Here is a 19,203-nt window from a genome sequence, read left to right as displayed (position 1 = left end):
TCTGGAGCAGTCCATAACTAGGGTAAGAAGAGCGACATAGCCTCATTATCATAATTTTATAATTTGTTTTTTTCAGCAAAACCATTCAGTTCAGAGATTAAAGGACACTTGTCATCAGGTCTGTGTCACTTGTCCTGTCTCCTCTACCTGTTGGAGCAGCTCACAAGGATCCCATCCCAGCCTTTATCTAGTTATTTCATACATTAATCAGAGGTTAAAACAACAGCCAAGGACCTGAATTTGTTAAAAAGAATTGCGTTTCAAGCCACTGTAGGAAAAATAAAAATTGGGACATGGATTTTCTCATGGGAATGAGCCCTAAATGCATGTGTTCAAAATGTATATCAACAGTTACATCTGCAAATTGAAACACGGATCAAATAACTGAACTTATAGATTTCACCCTGTAAGTGATTTTTAGGAAGCCTCCTTATTTAGAGTGGAGTCCAGACCTTCAAAGTAAAAGGGCACAAAGAACCCAATCAGATCTCTGTTTCTATTAAATTAATTCGCAGCGAAAAAGTAAACTGAAATCTAATAGGCTATTACGTGTTATCTCTGGTCCTTGTCCATGCAGGTGGGCAGGACATGAGGCCGATAGGCGCTCCCTATGACGTGACGTGGCAGGGGCGGGCCCCGGGCTGTGTGACGTCACAGAGCTGGGGGTTCCAGGCTGTGCTGGGCAGGCTGCTGCTGCTGCTGGGGATGTTGATGCTGCCGCATTCCCCGCACTGGAGCGGCGGGAGGATGTCAGTCCGGCAGCCCGGGATGTGCAGCTCTGCGCATTGATGACGGAGCCAAGAATGGCCGAATCTCCGGCGACTCCGAGCCCGGGCAGTGCAGGCAGCGGAGCGGGGAATGGGGACGCAGAGGAGCGGGAGTCGCTGTCCCTGGAGGAGATCCTGGATCTGTATAACCAGCCCATTAATGAGGAGCAGGCATGGGCAGTGTGCTACCAGTGCTGCGCCGCGCTGCGCCCCGGGAGCGCCAAGCGGCCCAGCATAAAGGGAGCCTGGGAGATCCGCATCAGGAAGGATGGAGCTGTCACTGTGAGCCGCAGCTCCGCGCCAGGTGTGTATGGCAGCCTATTCATCGCGCGGTAACCTGATCACCCGACATACGGAGATCTGCTCCCGTATTCCCATCTATGTCATGTGTATAGCAGATGTGCAGAATGCTGCCTGATCACCTGTCACTGCACATTGTCCTCCCATTCACGGCTCCAGATGCCCCTCTGTCACTCCCCCTCAGCAGCCAATCGCTCTCAGACCCCTCTGTTGTACATCGCCCCCAAATTATTGTCCTTTTCTTTGTCTTTCTGGTTACGAAGGGTTAACAGCAGAACAACCCAACAATGTCCTGTACAAGCCGACATGCCAGCCATGGCCGGGCCCTTGTCATGTGTGCAATGTCACATCACTGGGGACATTTCCTGCTGCCTGACACATAAGTCAGCAGTGACTGATTGAGATTTCTGGTGGATAGGCCCATTGCCAAAAAATGTGCAAGTATCAGCCTATGGTGGCATCTGTCTACCATGATCTATACACAGCATGTCTGTATCCATTGTCCAGTCTGTAGTGACACACAGGGGTGAAGCTGGAGACATATATGGTTGGATATTACTATAATGCACCATATTACTCAGATGTAGCATTACAGATGCCAGAGATCAGGCATCACGTGGGCTCATTCACACAAGAATGTGCCATTTCATTGTTTACTTACATGATTTTTAGGAGACCTCTTGATACACAGGACTTTTTGGAAAGGGGACCTGTCACCTCTCCTGACATGTCTGTTTTACTAATTATTTTATTCTCAATGAAAATACAATTCTGGCACATCTTTTCTCTGTATTGTGTTGTTTTTTTTGGTTATTTCTCCTAGTTATTTGTTTATAGAAGAAAAAAAATAGAATTGGTTCTTACCATAACCTTTGTTAAAGGTTTGTGTCCCCTGGACAGTCTGCTACCGGCCGCTGTGATTGAAATGATAACTTTAGGGTGAACAGATGAACATAGAGCTGCAAGTCACAATTGTTTCATGGGTTTTACTTTAAGTTTTTAGTTTTTTTTTATGCATATAAGGTTCTCAGTGCACAAGAGGAGGGCCTACCCCTGCTGGTTCAAACTTTTATTCTTTCTATCTTGCAGTGACATACATAGTCGTGCCCATTGTGCATGGAATATTTAATTTGAATACAGAAAAAAGGCATCAAGCAGAAAAGACATATACATATATACTATACATAGTGCATAGAGCTGGTAACAAGTGGTACCGCTAGCCCTACCGGGGGGGGGGGGGGATGGTGCATAAATTAAAATACAAGGCTCACCAACATGCTTGGGTGACATAGCCTGAGGGCCTCAGGGTCATTAGCATAACTTTTAATTTTTTTTAATAATATTTCCACAATCATATACATTTATAGGGAATGTACCAACAGCACAAAACCTTTTCCATATCATTGGAACATGTAATTGCTTAAACTTGGAAACGCACTGTAATTGTCAGTCCTTAACCCAATGAATATAAGGCCCAACTAGCCAAATTCAGTAGACACACTGTAAGAGACAATGGTAGCAGCTGATCACCTAGTGGGAGGGATCCAGCCCCTAAACCAGGGAAAACTTCCTTTATATTGTTGTATGAGTAGAAGACATCAGAGTGTACCGAAAAGAAACCTAGACATGCATATAGAAAACATATATTTTCTTAACCCACCAGATCATTAAGCAGATTTTACAAAACCTATGTTATTCTATACTGGTATCTGCAATGGGAAGACGTTACATGGCTGCGAATTATGGATAGTGACGATGACCTTAGATCTGTTGAATAGTGGTCACAATGATGAATGAGGGATGTCCCATTCTCTGGTTTTCTTCATTGATCTGTTCACTAGCCACATTTTTACAGTTTGAGCATCTTGTTCTCAGCTAAACTAAACATAGCCATTAAGAGGAAAGGATTTAAGGATTTAGGGATGAGTTGCGGTCTCCATTGAGTATTCACTAGAAGCAGATTTTACAAAACCTATGTTGTTCTATACTGGTCTTGCGTGAAATCTTGAGATTTCCATGCTCTCTACAGCAAATCCCTCAGAATGTTGGTGGATTAGGAAAATGCAGGGATCACAAGAGTTGAGCCCAGCTCTTGTCTCTAAACCTCTACTATACAATTACTGTAGAGTTTCTGGATGAAATGTTTGGAATATTAAATATTTAACGTTGATGGTTTTTATATCTAATGTTGACATCTCTTTTAATAGTGAGGACATGTCTGCTATTTGGGCTTATTAGTTTAATACATATAGTTGGAGAATACCATATAACCTGCATTATACTGTTCCTCTGTTATTCCTCTTCATGAATACATTGACAACTGGATATTTACATTTTCCTTGACAAATGGGGGAGTACCTACAGAGTCTGGAGCAATTGTAGTGTGTCTAAATTTGTCGGGGTTCACCTCGAAATTGTTAATTGATTTTTATTTGGAAGAGGACCACAGTGGAAGTGTTATGATAGTTTCTTGGATCTGTGCTCTATACCCTATAACCAAATTATGAGCTGTGTCCAGAGGTTCCTTGTGGTGATTGGGTGTAAGGAAGGGTAAATATTTTTCTGGATTTGTTTGTATTACAACAAATGGAGGTGAACATGCCAACCATATAATGCATACAGAGGTTTTCCTCATAGCATTTGTTGGTGTAAGAGACAAGACACTGTTTGGCCTCTCTCCTCATTCTAAAACATGCATACTCAGCTAAAGCTAGAATGCATGTGTATGAAATGTGTAATGTCTATGGCCAGCCGTAGAGCTGTTTCCAAATAGTATCATCTCTAGCTTTGGTTGTTAGCTGCCTGGCTTTAGCAGATTTTCTTCCCGATGCTTTGCCCAGTGTCTTTATAACATAGCTGGGTGCTCGCAGCGTCAGGGGTTAGACATGAAAGATTCTTTTGTAGAGTGTATTTTGCGGTACAGCAGTCGGTCTGTTTTGGTAACATAGAAGCATTTCGGAGCATTTATTTATTTTCTAAGATCAGCAGATCCAGCGGAGTCTGTTTTCCCCAGCGTACCGGACAATAGAGGCCTGTGTACAAGGATGGAGAGGGATTCTGTCAGAGGAGGGTTGTGAGGGAACATTTATACTTTGTGCAATGACTAGGAGAAGGAAAAGGATCAAGTAGCCAAGATTGTTGGAGTATGTGCTGACTGCTTGGAGACTGAGTCCCTGTATTCTGTCCCTGAATTTGTATGCTTGTATTATTTCTGAAAATGACACCCTTCCTTCTGGCAGAGAGAAACCGTCATACACTAATTGGAAGCTGTATGGAGGCTATACACCTTTTTAGGACTGCATCTAGACTGTATAGTCATCATACCTCCTGTGTATAAAGCCTTAAAATTGTTTCTTAAAGTGGATTTTATTTTACAACTTTCCCGATCACTTATGGCATATGTTGCCACCTCTTCATTCACAATAACTTAACCCTGATGAAGATAGGGGATCCCATGTTTCGGGAATAGGTGAATGGTAACTCAATAAAAATGTATAGCGTGTCTATAGAATCTGCCACATTTCTTAAAATGAGAATGTTCCTTTTTTTAAGGGGATCTCCAACGCCATTAAAAAACTAAATCCTCGCCTCCATTGTTATCTGTTTACTTGTCTCCAGTGATGACTTGATGATATTTTGTATCAAAAAGTAGAAAAGTGCAAGACATACAATAAACTCTAAGAATTTTAACATTTATTTTTCCACAATGCAATATATTTATTAAAAGATACTTTTATATTTCACTGTAGACCATTATATCATGGATTCAAAACATTATAATCCAAATAGCATTGTCCATTGTGTTCACACAGGGGAAGCGCTCAGAAACGTCGCTGTATGCTCTTGATCAATCCGTGAAGCCCTTCCTCTGTGTGAACACCATGGCTGTGCTATTTGGATAATATTGTTCTGATTCTGTGATATGATGGTCTGCAGAATTTAGTTGAAAATGTACAGTGAAGTGAAGTATAAAAGTATCTTTTGACTAATGTATTGTAGAAAATATACTCGGGTTGTATTGTATGGCTCGCACTTTTCTACTTTTTGATGCAGTTGTGGTGAAGACTACAGGAGTCCTGGCATATAGTGAAGCCAATTTGTCCGTGGCGTGTTAAGCTGCTTCCCTGTGTGTTGGTTCATGGACTATGCATGCTTTTGTACCTGTCACTGTAGCAGTGGTGCATTGAGGCCAATTACGTTGCAGCCAGTCACATTTTGACGCGATTGGAGCCTGGTGACATAACTGCATATAAATTGTCCCCTCAAAGTCGAGTAGAAAACCCCAGTATGCTAAATACTGAAGATGTTCACCCCTGTTTTTGTTGACCAACCAGCTGATGCCATGTTCATGCCACCCATTTGTAGTCTCATGATGAGACCAAGATCAGTTCGTCAGCTTTTCTGCGCTGGATTTACTGAACTTGTCAATAGACGTGAGCTAAAGAAGGGCCTGGGATAGCCTAATAAATCAGGATACTGGGATCCACCTCACTTTGTGGCATAATCCCCAGTGCTATGCAGTTGCAATGTTGTTTTAGAGGGCTAAAAGTTTATTAATCCTACACATGTTTCGTTTTTGCCATCAAACACCATGGGTGTGGTTTACTTCATGAATATTTGACATGTACATTAGTAAAAGTAATGGGCCGTAGGCTGCTCAATTCCAAAAATGGGTAAAACAAACCTTTTTATTTCCTATACATTTATTTTTATATTGGGATACACTACACAATTCCTTAATCATCATAATAAGCTGCAGTCATCATTGAAAGCTAAAGCTTTGTCAGGAGCATTTGTCAGAGGAAAGTCTGTAGCTAAGGGAATTTGAATGTGAGAGGCATCTCCTATAACTTGTATCGCTGACATATCAATACTGGCAGGCGTTTCTAGATGTTCTCGAGGTTACAGGCATCGAGAAATCAAACAGATGTTAATAAGGGATATTTTAAGATACACAATGTAAAATATATTATTATGCTGCCTAGTCATATTAAGACTATTCTGGAAACACATCACTAAAAGTATAAACATGTTTATGGGTAGCATTGCTGTGTGTGAATACAGACATGTTTATTGGTAGCCTTATTCCAATACTTTAATCATAAAATAAAGTTTTCTCTTCATGTAAATGAAGCACAAGTGCTTCGGGGATGGTGCCAGAGTGAGTTCTGTGACTATTACATACTCAGTGACACACGGCGGTCATGTGATCATCGGGTCTGCAGTTCCAATGGCTCTGTAGACTTGGCGGTCCTGTGATCACTGGGTTTGAAAGATTTACCTATGTACTTGAGTATAAACAGAGTTTTTCAGCTTTCGGCTTATAAAAAAAATGAACAACAACATTGTACTCCCCTTTCTGATGACCCCCCCCCCCTCTTCTTGCTCGGATGCTTTGGTGCCTCCTCGGGTCTTCCGGCTCCTCTTGGGGTCCCCGTGCGATGCCGGTGGCACACAAACAATAATGTTGGCAAGTGGCTGATGTAATTGTGTGTGCTGGCCATGCTTTGGGACCCGATGAGGCATTGGACCATCCGAAGCAACTAGAGGTCCTGCCGGGGCCTCGGAAAGGTGAGTACAGTGTTAAACTTTTTATAAAAAGGCTTGACATACTCTGGGGGGGATTGGCTGGCTATATACTGGGAGGGGGATTGGCTGGCTATATACTGGGAGGGGGATTGGCTGGCTATATACTGGGAGGGGGATTGGCTGGCTATATACTGGGGGGAGGTTGGCTGGCTATATACTGGGGGGGTTTGTTATATACTGGGGGGGATTGGCTGGCTATATACTGGTGGGGGGGATTGGCTGGCTATATACTGGTGGGGGGGGATTGGCTGGCTATATACTGGTGGGGGGGATTGGCTGGCTATATACTGGTGGGGGGGATTGGCTGGCTATATACTGGTGGGAGGGGGGATTGGCTGGCTATATACTGGTGGGAGGGGGGATTGGCTGGCTATATACTGGTGGGAGGGGGGATTGGCTGGCTATATACTGGTGGGAGGGGGGATTGGCTGGCTATATACTGGTGGGAGGGGGGATTGGCTGGCTATATACTGGTGGGAGGGGGGATTGGCTGGCTATATACTGGTGGGAGGGGGGATTGGCTGGCTATATACTGGTGGGAGGGGGGATTGGCTGGCTATATACTGGTGGGAGGGGGGATTGGCTGGCTATATACTGGTGGGAGGGGGGATTGGCTGGCTATATACTGGTGGGAGGGGGGATTGGCTGGCTATATACTGGTGGGAGGGGGGATTGGCTGGCTATATACTGGTGGGAGGGGGGATTGGCTGGCTATATACTGGTGGGAGGGGGGATTGGCTGGCTATATACTGGTGGGAGGGGGGATTGGCTGGCTATATACTGGTGGGAGGGGGGATTGGCTGGCTATATACTGGTGGGAGGGGGGATTGGCTGGCTATATACTGGTGGGAGGGGGGATTGGCTGGCTATATACTGGTGGGAGGGGGGATTGGCTGGCTATATACTGGTGGGAGGGGGGATTGGCTGGCTATATACTGGTGGGAGGGGGGATTGGCTGGCTATATACTGGTGGGAGGGGGGATTGGCTGGCTATATACTGGTGGGAGGGGGGATTGGCTGGCTATATACTGGTGGGAGGGGGGATTGGCTGGCTATATACTGGTGGGAGGGGGGATTGGCTGGCTATATACTGGTGGGAGGGGGGATTGGCTGGCTATATACTGGTGGGAGGGGGGATTGGCTGGCTATATACTGGTGGGAGGGGGGATTGGCTGGCTATATACTGGTGGGAGGGGGGATTGGCTGGCTATATACTGGTGGGAGGGGGGATTGGCTGGCTATATACTGGTGGGAGGGGGGATTGGCTGGCTATATACTGGTGGGAGGGGGGATTGGCTGGCTATATACTGGTGGGAGGGGGGATTGGCTGGCTATATACTGGTGGGAGGGGGGATTGGCTGGCTATATACTGGTGGGAGGGGGGATTGGCTGGCTATATACTGGTGGGAGGGGGGATTGGCTGGCTATATACTGGTGGGAGGGGGGATTGGCTGGCTATATACTGGTGGGAGGGGGGATTGGCTGGCTATATACTGGTGGGAGGGGGGATTGGCTGGCTATATACTGGTGGGAGGGGGGATTGGCTGGCTATATACTGGTGGGAGGGGGGATTGGCTGGCTATATACTGGTGGGAGGGGGGATTGGCTGGCTATATACTGGTGGGAGGGGGGATTGGCTGGCTATATACTGGTGGGAGGGGGGATTGGCTGGCTATATACTGGTGGGAGGGGGGATTGGCTGGCTATATACTGGTGGGAGGGGGGATTGGCTGGCTATATACTGGTGGGAGGGGGGATTGGCTGGCTATATACTGGTGGGAGGGGGGATTGGCTGGCTATATACTGGTGGGAGGGGGGATTGGCTGGCTATATACTGGTGGGAGGGGGGATTGGCTGGCTATATACTGGTGGGAGGGGGGATTGGCTGGCTATATACTGGTGGGAGGGGGGATTGGCTGGCTATATACTGGTGGGAGGGGGGATTGGCTGGCTATATACTGGTGGGAGGGGGGATTGGCTGGCTATATACTGGTGGGAGGGGGGATTGGCTGGCTATATACTGGTGGGAGGGGGGATTGGCTGGCTATATACTGGTGGGAGGGGGGATTGGCTGGCTATATACTGGTGGGAGGGGGGATTGGCTGGCTATATACTGGTGGGAGGGGGGATTGGCTGGCTATATACTGGTGGGAGGGGGGATTGGCTGGCTATATACTGGTGGGAGGGGGGATTGGCTGGCTATATACTGGTGGGAGGGGGGATTGGCTGGCTATATACTGGTGGGAGGGGGGATTGGCTGGCTATATACTGGTGGGAGGGGGGATTGGCTGGCTATATACTGGTGGGAGGGGGGATTGGCTGGCTATATACTGGTGGGAGGGGGGATTGGCTGGCTATATACTGGTGGGAGGGGGGATTGGCTGGCTATATACTGGTGGGAGGGGGGATTGGCTGGCTATATACTGGTGGGAGGGGGGATTGGCTGGCTATATACTGGTGGGAGGGGGGATTGGCTGGCTATATACTGGTGGGAGGGGGGATTGGCTGGCTATATACTGGTGGGAGGGGGGATTGGCTGGCTATATACTGGTGGGAGGGGGGATTGGCTGGCTATATACTGGTGGGAGGGGGGATTGGCTGGCTATATACTGGTGGGAGGGGGGATTGGCTGGCTATATACTGGTGGGAGGGGGGATTGGCTGGCTATATACTGGTGGGAGGGGGGATTGGCTGGCTATATACTGGTGGGAGGGGGGATTGGCTGGCTATATACTGGTGGGAGGGGGGATTGGCTGGCTATATACTGGTGGGAGGGGGGATTGGCTGGCTATATACTGGTGGGAGGGGGGATTGGCTGGCTATATACTGGTGGGAGGGGGGATTGGCTGGCTATATACTGGTGGGAGGGGGGATTGGCTGGCTATATACTGGTGGGAGGGGGGATTGGCTGGCTATGTACTGGTGGGAGGGGGGATTGGCTGGCTATGTACTGGTGGGAGGGGGGATTGGCTGGCTATGTACTGGTGGGAGGGGGGATTGGCTGGCTATGTACTGGTGGGAGGGGGGATTGGCTGGCTATATACTGGTGGGAGGGGGGATTGGCTGGCTATATACTGGTGGGAGGGGGGATTGGCTGGCTATATACTGGTGGGAGGGGGGATTGGCTGGCTATATACTGGTGGGAGGGGGGATTGGCTGGCTATATACTGGTGGGAGGGGGGATTGGCTGGCTATATACTGGTGGGAGGGGGGATTGGCTGGCTATATACTGGTGGGAGGGGGGATTGGCTGGCTATATACTGGTGGGAGGGGGGATTGGCTGGCTATATACTGGTGGGAGGGGGGATTGGCTGGCTATATACTGGTGGGAGGGGGGATTGGCTGGCTATATACTGGTGGGAGGGGGGATTGGCTGGCTATATACTGGTGGGAGGGGGGATTGGCTGGCTATATACTGGTGGGAGGGGGGATTGGCTGGCTATATACTGGTGGGAGGGGGGATTGGCTGGCTATATACTGGTGGGAGGGGGGATTGGCTGGCTATATACTGGTGGGAGGGGGGATTGGCTGGCTATATACTGGTGGGAGGGGGGATTGGCTGGCTATATACTGGTGGGAGGGGGGATTGGCTGGCTATATACTGGTGGGAGGGGGGATTGGCTGGCTATATACTGGTGGGAGGGGGGATTGGCTGGCTATATACTGGTGGGAGGGGGGATTGGCTGGCTATATACTGGTGGGAGGGGGGATTGGCTGGCTATATACTGGTGGGAGGGGGGATTGGCTGGCTATATACTGGTGGGAGGGGGGATTGGCTGGCTATATACTGGTGGGAGGGGGGATTGGCTGGCTATATACTGGTGGGAGGGGGGATTGGCTGGCTATATACTGGTGGGAGGGGGGATTGGCTGGCTATATACTGGTGGGAGGGGGGATTGGCTGGCTATATACTGGTGGGAGGGGGGATTGGCTGGCTATATACTGGTGGGAGGGGGGATTGGCTGGCTATATACTGGTGGGAGGGGGGATTGGCTGGCTATATACTGGTGGGAGGGGGGATTGGCTGGCTATATACTGGTGGGAGGGGGGATTGGCTGGCTATATACTGGTGGGAGGGGGGATTGGCTGGCTATATACTGGTGGGAGGGGGGATTGGCTGGCTATATACTGGTGGGAGGGGGGATTGGCTGGCTATATACTGGTGGGAGGGGGGATTGGCTGGCTATATACTGGTGGGAGGGGGGATTGGCTGGCTATATACTGGTGGGAGGGGGGATTGGCTGGCTATATACTGGTGGGAGGGGGGATTGGCTGGCTATATACTGGTGGGAGGGGGGATTGGCTGGCTATATACTGGTGGGAGGGGGGATTGGCTGGCTATATACTGGTGGGAGGGGGGATTGGCTGGCTATGTACTGGTGGGAGGGGGGATTGGCTGGCTATGTACTGGTGGGAGGGGGGATTGGCTGGCTATGTACTGGTGGGAGGGGGGATTGGCTGGCTATGTACTGGTGGGAGGGGGGATTGGCTGGCTATGTACTGGTGGGAGGGGGGATTGGCTGGCTATGTACTGGTGGGAGGGGGGATTGGCTGGCTATGTACTGGTGGGAGGGGGGATTGGCTGGCTATGTACTGGTGGGAGGGGGGATTGGCTGGCTATGTACTGGTGGGAGGGGGGATTGGCTGGCTATGTACTGGTGGGAGGGGGGATTGGCTGGCTATGTACTGGTGGGAGGGGGGATTGGCTGGCTATGTACTGGTGGGAGGGGGGATTGGCTGGCTATGTACTGGTGGGAGGGGGGATTGGCTGGCTATGTACTGGTGGGAGGGGGGATTGGCTGGCTATGTACTGGGGGGGGGGGTTTGGCTGGCTATGTACTGGGGGGGGGTCAGGGGCTGACATGCTAAATACTGGGGGGAAAGTTCTTGCTGTCTATATACTGGGTGGAAGCTGTGACCAATGCATTTCCCACACTAGGCTTATACCAAGGTCAATAGGTTTTCCTAGTTTTTTTGTGGTATAATTAGGTATCTCGGCTTATACGGTAAGGCTGAATTGCTTGCTCTTCTAGATGCCCCATTTATAGTGGAAAACTTAAAACTTGAACTTAAAAAAAATGTTTTTTTTTTTGTTTTTTTTTAAATCTCCTCCAGGGGTCTGGCAGGTCCCACAACCCTGACATGTTGCTTGATGGGCTGCCAATCCACCAGCCTTGTGCCCGTAGCAACTATGCATGCTGGCCACCTGGCCCATCACAGTCATTCCTAGTTTGGTTTGGGTCCGCTCATCTGTGAAGTAAAAAACACATACGACTAAATATAAATAAATATATAAAAATACACATGAATATTTCCCAGTAAAGTGTAAAAAATACCTCTCTACACTATAAAATACATTGCCATAGTCCTGTTTGCCAGGGACCAATATACAGGTATATTATATATCAAAACAACCATCACACACTAGGAAATGTATTTATCTTGGTCATTTTGAGTTAATTTGAGATATACAGGCAGTCCCCGGGTTATAAGATAGGGTCCGGAGGTTTGTTCTTAAGTTGAATTTGTATGTAAGTCAAAGTTTTATAATTGAAGTTCTAGACAATTTTTTTTTTTTTTTGTCCCAGTGACAATATCTCAAATTATAAATCTCAAATTATATATGTGTCACGAAAAGAATACCACAAATTTTGTAAGGTAAAGCACCTTTACACCACTACATCCAAAAATTAGCTGAAATTGCCTGGTCAATAATACAATTATGGTCAGGAAAGGGTTAATCAACACTAAGTGATAAAACATCTGGGGACAAAGGCTACACACATTTTACAAGAGCTTCAGTACATTCAGAATGGACCTTTGTTAAATTCAATGTAAGGTCAAACAAAAACAGACCAACAAACGGAGCAGACAGATAATTATTCTTCTAGCATAAGTAGCCGGTGTCTGGGAAACATTGCTTCACTGTCGCACTAGAAGCGACAGATCGGACGCTTAGGTCTAAGTCTGAGTGATGAGATGGAGCAGCCAGTGCTAAAGCATCTTATACAGTCAACCAACGCTTTGCCGATTTTATGACAACTCCACAGTCCTGGAGCAGACTCTTGACTCCAAAAATATATAACAAATTGGTACAGTTAAAATATTTGTTAATAAGAATTTGGGAAATTATAAATGTCTGTGCTATCCCTTATGTAAGGATCGAGGCTTTTAGTTGAGATGAATGTGTACTGCTCCCATAGGAAACAAATTGAAAATTTCCACTTGCTCTTGGAGAAGTAGAAGTATTCAACCAATTAAATTCATTAAAACTGACTATATATGAGGCATATTCCTTTATACCCTAAAATGATTAGTGTTTGTCCCTGTGACTACTTTTTTGCTACCAATGAGCTCATGCTAATGAGCCTGAATGACTCATTGGAGCATTACCAGAGCCCCTCCGTGCTTTAGATTCACAGGCAGTTACACTGCAAGGAGCCCCCTTCCCCATGGTATGCTGAAATTTCCACTAATGCAGGGAGATCACTTCAGCCAGAGGGATGGGAGAAGCGCTGAGGGAGTATAGTATTAGTGCCTGTAAAGCTGTAGCACAGAGGAGGCTCTGGGAACCCCCCATAGCAGACCTTTTAGGTGCATTAGGATAATTTTAAAAGATGATTTTATAGGGAAGAAGACCACGTATAACAAATATAAGATGATTTCAACAGTCACAGTGCCATTGATCTATGAGCAAGTGTCATATATATATATATTAGATCTGCTTCATTTGATGTCTCCTCATTGATAAATTATCAGAAATACAGAGGCAGCTGCTATAAAGGTAGCTTATAAGGATGTCCAATGAGCCTGGGGAATCCATCATAGAGATCCTGACCCAGTCCTCCATAACTTGTTAGTGAGACAGTCAGTGGGACTTAAATGGTGCTCTATAGGTTCACAATAATAGGGTAGATGTGAGCACAGCCTTACTGTGAAGCTGAGAATTGGACAGTTGTGAGATCCCAAGCCTTTCTTCTGCTTAGTGGAAATTTTTGGATGATAAAGTAGTACTAGTTTAGCTGAATTTGCTACAGGTAAGTTTTCTCTTGTGTAAACGAAATTCCTGTTGTTTATCTGATTAGATTTTTTTTATATCTTGTAATTGCTCGACATGTAAGACTATGAAGACATTTGTTTTGCTAAATGACTTTCAGGTACTTATCAATGGCACCTTAAGAAAATAATTAGCAATTAAATAGGTCTGTGAAAGCAATAAGTCACTCTTGTAAAGAACACCTGTCCTCTCTGACATGTCGTATCCTTGTGTAATAACTCATAAGCAAATCTTCTTAGAACACTGCAGCGTGTCGCATAGGAAAATATTCATTATCTGACAGCAATGTGTTGCCACTTCTCTCGTCTGTAGGGTGTGTTCCTATCCACTCCAGTTAGTGTTGACAGTGTCATATTGAAATATTATGCCTAGTTGTCATTTTTGTTTTTTAACTTCATTCCCAGAGACCGATGCTATTTACTTCTAAGAACTCTGTTACATTGTATTATGGTCATTTTATCTGGATTCTGCGCTATTTTTTTGCCATATGTGATGGCATCTGGAATAAAGGCTCAGCAACTAGGAGAAGGGAGAATGTTGCTGCTAATGCTGGTGATGGATTATCTCACCTAACAGGGATCAAGTACTTGCAATTCAGCTGCCTGATCCATATCTCGGCTGACATTTGCCATTAGATGGGTGGCTGATTATATATTAGATGTATACGGCCAGTTTAAATAATACTCTATGACCGGTATTTGTATTTGGCTTTTTATACATGGTGAAGAATGTCATGATATGAAAAGCAAATACAGTGTTGGTATCATAAAATATTGGTTATGACTCAGTAAATGTGATGTTGGTAAATATTGTTTCTTGACACAATCATGTTTCAATGAGTAACCTACAATATAAGCTGCATTCACCTGTTGCGTTTGCATTGCGCGGACGGGGCTCGTTTCCCTTGAAACACATGTGATCGGTAGGTAGCACCCAGTGTTTTTCATTGTGCACGTTGACCTCAATGTCAATGCCAGGCTTGGCCATTGCTCCAGAAAATTCATAATTGTGGCACAGCAAACTAGACCAATTAATAGGAGGTGCAAAGTATGACTCGCTAGTCATATACTGCACCAGATTAATTATCCAGCATAAGATACAATCTCGCTTCCAAGGGACAACATGACTACACTAATGAGAAATAATCTTCACACAGTTGCATTTTTTCATAACAAGCAATTGAAGAAAAGTGTACTGGGTGTAACAAAAAGGTTAGGACAGTGGAATATCTCACAACAACTATTGAGAAACTATAAATATACGTGTCAAATATTTTATTCGGGGCAAGCGGTTAGTAGGGCAGGGGGCAACTAAACAAATCTTATAAATATGGAACCCCCTTTTTTTTATTGTAGATAAAATTTATATTGGTTTCACCTAGGTCTTTTTAAATTTTGATGACAAATGGCGGTGTAATCTCCAGAAACCGAAGTGTGCCAAAATGTTGAAAAAGGGGGAAATTTAAAAAAAAATTCAGATCTAAAATTGGAAAATACACAAGCAATATTTATCTAAAATCCATCCAAAGTTCTGGAATCTAACTTCAAGAACTTTATGTAGGGCATTCCATATTTGAAAACTTTTGTAGGTAGCAAGAAAAATCCCCTTCTTCCGGGTACGGTCACACTTGCGTTTCAGCAATGCAAGACATTGTGCTGGTTAGCATGGCATTTCCATGGAAAAGCATATGCGATCGGGCGAGGGCTGCCCATGGGCACTTGGGTAGCATTTGTAAATGCAAGGCAGGCGCCACTTGTGACTGTACCCTCAATAGTGAGGAGACTTAAAGGGGTATTCTCGTCTAGGTACTCACATTCAGTTTCATTCTGTCATATGTAAACATTTCTTCAATTAGATGTTATTAAAAAAAAATGTTCCTGTGTGAAGATAATTTCTCATAAATGTAGCCATGTTGTCCCTTAGAAACGAGATAGCTTCCTTGGATACGGCCACCTCTGCTGGATTGCACAAAGAAACAAAAGGTTATAGTTCTATATAAAATGTCTGGGAGTTACTACATGTCGCCCAGCCACCCTATGGTGATGATTGCTGAATCCTGGTGGTCAGGCAGGACTCTATAGCGCAAGTCTGGCCACCACAGCCAGAGTGTGACGTGGTCGTGTCCGAGGAAGCTATCTGATTTCTAAGGGACAACATGGCTACATTTATGAGAAATTATCTTCACACAGGAACATTTTTTTAATTAACATCCAATTGATGAAATGTTTATACAGTATATGGCAAATGAATTTAATTAAATGTAAATGTCCTGATGGGAATACCCCTTTTAAGTTAAGCTGTGTGAAAGGGCAAGTGGACTTGCATTAGACCAGCGCACCACAGAAAACCACCTATCTCATCCTCAATGGTTGAAAATGCATGGTCAGCATCAGTATCATTGGATAGATTATAACCCCTTAGTGACCACCCATACTGGATTTTATTTTGGTCACTAAGGGGCCACAGGTTAGGCCAATGGGTTTCTGAGTCGGCCTAGCCTAAGTACTGTACAGGTCCCCCCGTGCAGAGAAGAGCAGTGAATTGGCTGTTTTATGACAGCAGGGCCTCTTTAACAATTTGGATCGCAATGAGTTATGATCTGGACTGTTTAACCGCTTAGATACTATCCACAAACTTGCAGAGAGAGGGGGCGACCTTTCTCTCCTACTGGCAGCCTATGCAAGTACAGGCAGTCCCCGGGTTATGTACAAGATAGGGTTTTGTTCTTCTGTTCAATAAACTTTATTTAGAATTAACACATGATATGCTGGCTATGCCTTGAACTTTGTCAAGTACATTCTGTGTCTGTACATTTTCTTACAACATGAGAAACGGTCGCCAAATATCCATCGGCCCGATAATATCGTACAGCAGTGTTCTTGTCAGAAGCAAACAATATTTAGGACAACATAAGAAGTTTTGTTCTTAAGTTGAGTTTGTATGTAAGTCGAAACTGTTTATTTTATAATTGTAGTTGCAGACAATTTTTTTTTTGCCCCAGTGTGAATTTGGAGTTTCAGAATTTTTTTGCTGTAATGGGACCAAGGATTATCAATAAAGCTTCATTAAAGACACTTTTAAGCTGATTATTGCAATCTGGGTTATGGCAGTGCATTACTATGATCAAGTGATCCGATGTACCGTTACAGTGTAAATAAAAAGTTTTTTATAAAACACACAAAATAAAAAAAATAAAAAAAATCTATAAAAGTATATTTGACAGGAAAAATGCACCAAAATATCCAAATCGTCCCTTTTTAGCCGTTTTGAATTAAAAAAAAATTTGAATAAAAAGTGATCAAAAGGTCGCACAGTCTTCAAAATTGTACCAATGATAATGTCAGCAGTACCAGGAAAAACAACATCTCGGCCAGCTCTGTACACCTAAGTAGGAAAAAGTTATTGGTGTCAGAATATGGCAAATGAAGATTTTTTTTTTTCTTTCATTCAAAACGTTTTAATTTTTTAAAAATCTATTAATGTCTTATAAAAGGGAGCCTTGATCAGCCCCCAGTGCGACAAAGCCAGCCAGCCAGACCCCAGTGAGACACAGCCAGCCAGCCCACTCACCTTCAGGCGGCCCCGATGCATGGCGATGCTCCGGTTTCCGTGGCTCCTCTTCTTTCTTCTCTTTTTGCTGTAACAACCGGCAGTGAAGCGTCCACGTGATCTGCCGGCCGGCGCATGGACACGTCTCTGCCAGCTAATACAGCAAAGAGAAGGCAGAAAAGGAGCTGCGCCGAGCGTCAGAGGGTAAGTAAGTTTATTTTTTTTATTGACTCGTTTATAAGCCGAGGTGAGGTTTTTCAGCACATTTTTTGTGCTGAAAAACCTGGCTAATACACGAGTTTATACAGTATTAACTGTCCTGGACTATGCACTAGGTACTACAGCTAGTAAAATCATATAATTCTAAGAGGGTATGCTTTTTCTCCCTCCTTACTGTAGGTTGTCCTTCTGTCGCAGCAGTGATGGTTTCAGCGATGCCAGACACACACAAGAAAATTATGCATTTGTGAACATGGACTTGTTAACCAGCAATACAATATGTGTTTTCATTTTACTTTATTTAATATATGATTTACGGATTCAGGACTTTAAAGGACTGTTTAAAAAGCCTCAACTGTCTTCTAAAGTGAGGGTTTGTGTTCTTTCCAGTCCTAAATAAGGCACCCTAAACGCATGGTAAACATTCAAAAACGTGTGTGTTTTTAAACTGACTGAAAACACGTTCTTAAAAGCGGTCCAAAAACGCAACGTGTGGCATTACCCTAACTCATGGAATTCATTGATGATTTCAGACATGTGTGACGCTTGTAATGCAGCTGACCTTCTTGATCCGCTGCTGTGTATGTTCTTTATGGCGATGGTAGCAGAGGTACAGTATATACATAATTTGTCATGAGTTTTTTTTTAAGTGTTAATTGTAGATTAAGGATCTCTGTGTATTATACTTGCTCTGGAGTCTAACCTATGACAGTACTTTGATGCGATTTCCCTGGCAGCTGGTAAACTGCAGTTGCTTCACACAGGGTCACAGAGTTGAACGCCGGGAAGCAAAACCGAGTCAGTCTTGAGTGTGTTGATGGATGTTTGGCAGCGAGGCAGTGAACACTCCAAGCAGACGGCTATAGAGTGCATCCTCAACTTTCCATTTACTATAATATTGTTGGCTTATGGATAAAATTGTCCATCATTGTAAGATCGAAGGGTGTACTTGACTCGGCACTAACCAGTTGCCATCCTTGTGAAAGGCACTTGGATTGGACCGTCTACAGTTGCAGTACATATCTGTGTTACGTAAAATATAAAATGGAATGGCTTGCGTCCTTCAATGAGACATTCATTTACTATTGTAGGCTGGATGTGCAAACCTTTTTTACAATAATGACACCCTGCAAATGGTGATATCTTATTGTCATATAATTTAAGGATTGCAGTTTACTGTTTTAGGCCTTGTACACAGGAATGTAATGGAGACATCTGTCCGGCTGCCAGATCAAGGTCCCCATAGATGCCTATGGCTCCTGATCACCATGCAGTGAACAAACACTGTCTTACCTCACTATGATCATGCAAGGAAAAATATAGAATGTGTCCTAAATTTTGCTGTATTACAGCACTGGTTGCTGGGCTTTCTATGGAGAGGGGATGGGCGAGGATCGCATACCCCTCCTCTCTCCTGCACCCAGCTGGGTGAGGCCTTATTTGGTTTTGCAAAATGTCATCGTCCTAACTCCATTACCGATTTATTAGTGATTTTGAACAGGTGGTGGGAGAAGGAAAAGATTAATATAGACTCCACCACCCACCTGATATATAATAGATGAAGTCATTTTCTGGACCAGTTACACTGGAATTGAGTGATCGGTACAGCAATAGCTATATCATGTATAATGATTGTTTTGGTGTCATTCACTTAATCATACATGACAGCCTGAATGGCGATGTAGTCCTCTATAAACAAAAGGCTTATTATGGTAATAGTGG

The 19,203-nt window shown here is 45.0% G+C and overlaps 1 protein-coding gene across 4 annotated transcripts in view; it reads left to right on the top strand.

Moving 5' to 3' along the window:
- The first annotated feature begins 615 nt into the window (after nt 1–615).
- Nucleotides 616–19,203, top strand: part of SPIRE1 (spire type actin nucleation factor 1) — a 111,369-nt gene continuing 92,781 nt past the window's right edge. Inside the window, exon 1 of one of the 4 annotated variants that reach the window (XM_072152272.1) lies at nt 616–1,071. In XM_072152272.1, the coding sequence (XP_072008373.1) occupies nt 789–1,071 (283 nt within the window). In that variant the 5' untranslated portion in view covers nt 616–788. The remainder of the gene's footprint in view (nt 1,072–19,203) is intronic. The other 3 variants (XM_072152273.1, XM_072152274.1, XM_072152275.1) reach the window with 3 other exon arrangements.

The sequence above is a fragment of the Engystomops pustulosus genome, chromosome 5 (genome assembly GCF_040894005.1).
Source record: "Engystomops pustulosus chromosome 5, aEngPut4.maternal, whole genome shotgun sequence".
NCBI lineage: Eukaryota > Metazoa > Chordata > Amphibia > Anura > Leptodactylidae > Engystomops > Engystomops pustulosus.
This window is presented reverse-complemented; position numbering and strand designations above follow the sequence as displayed.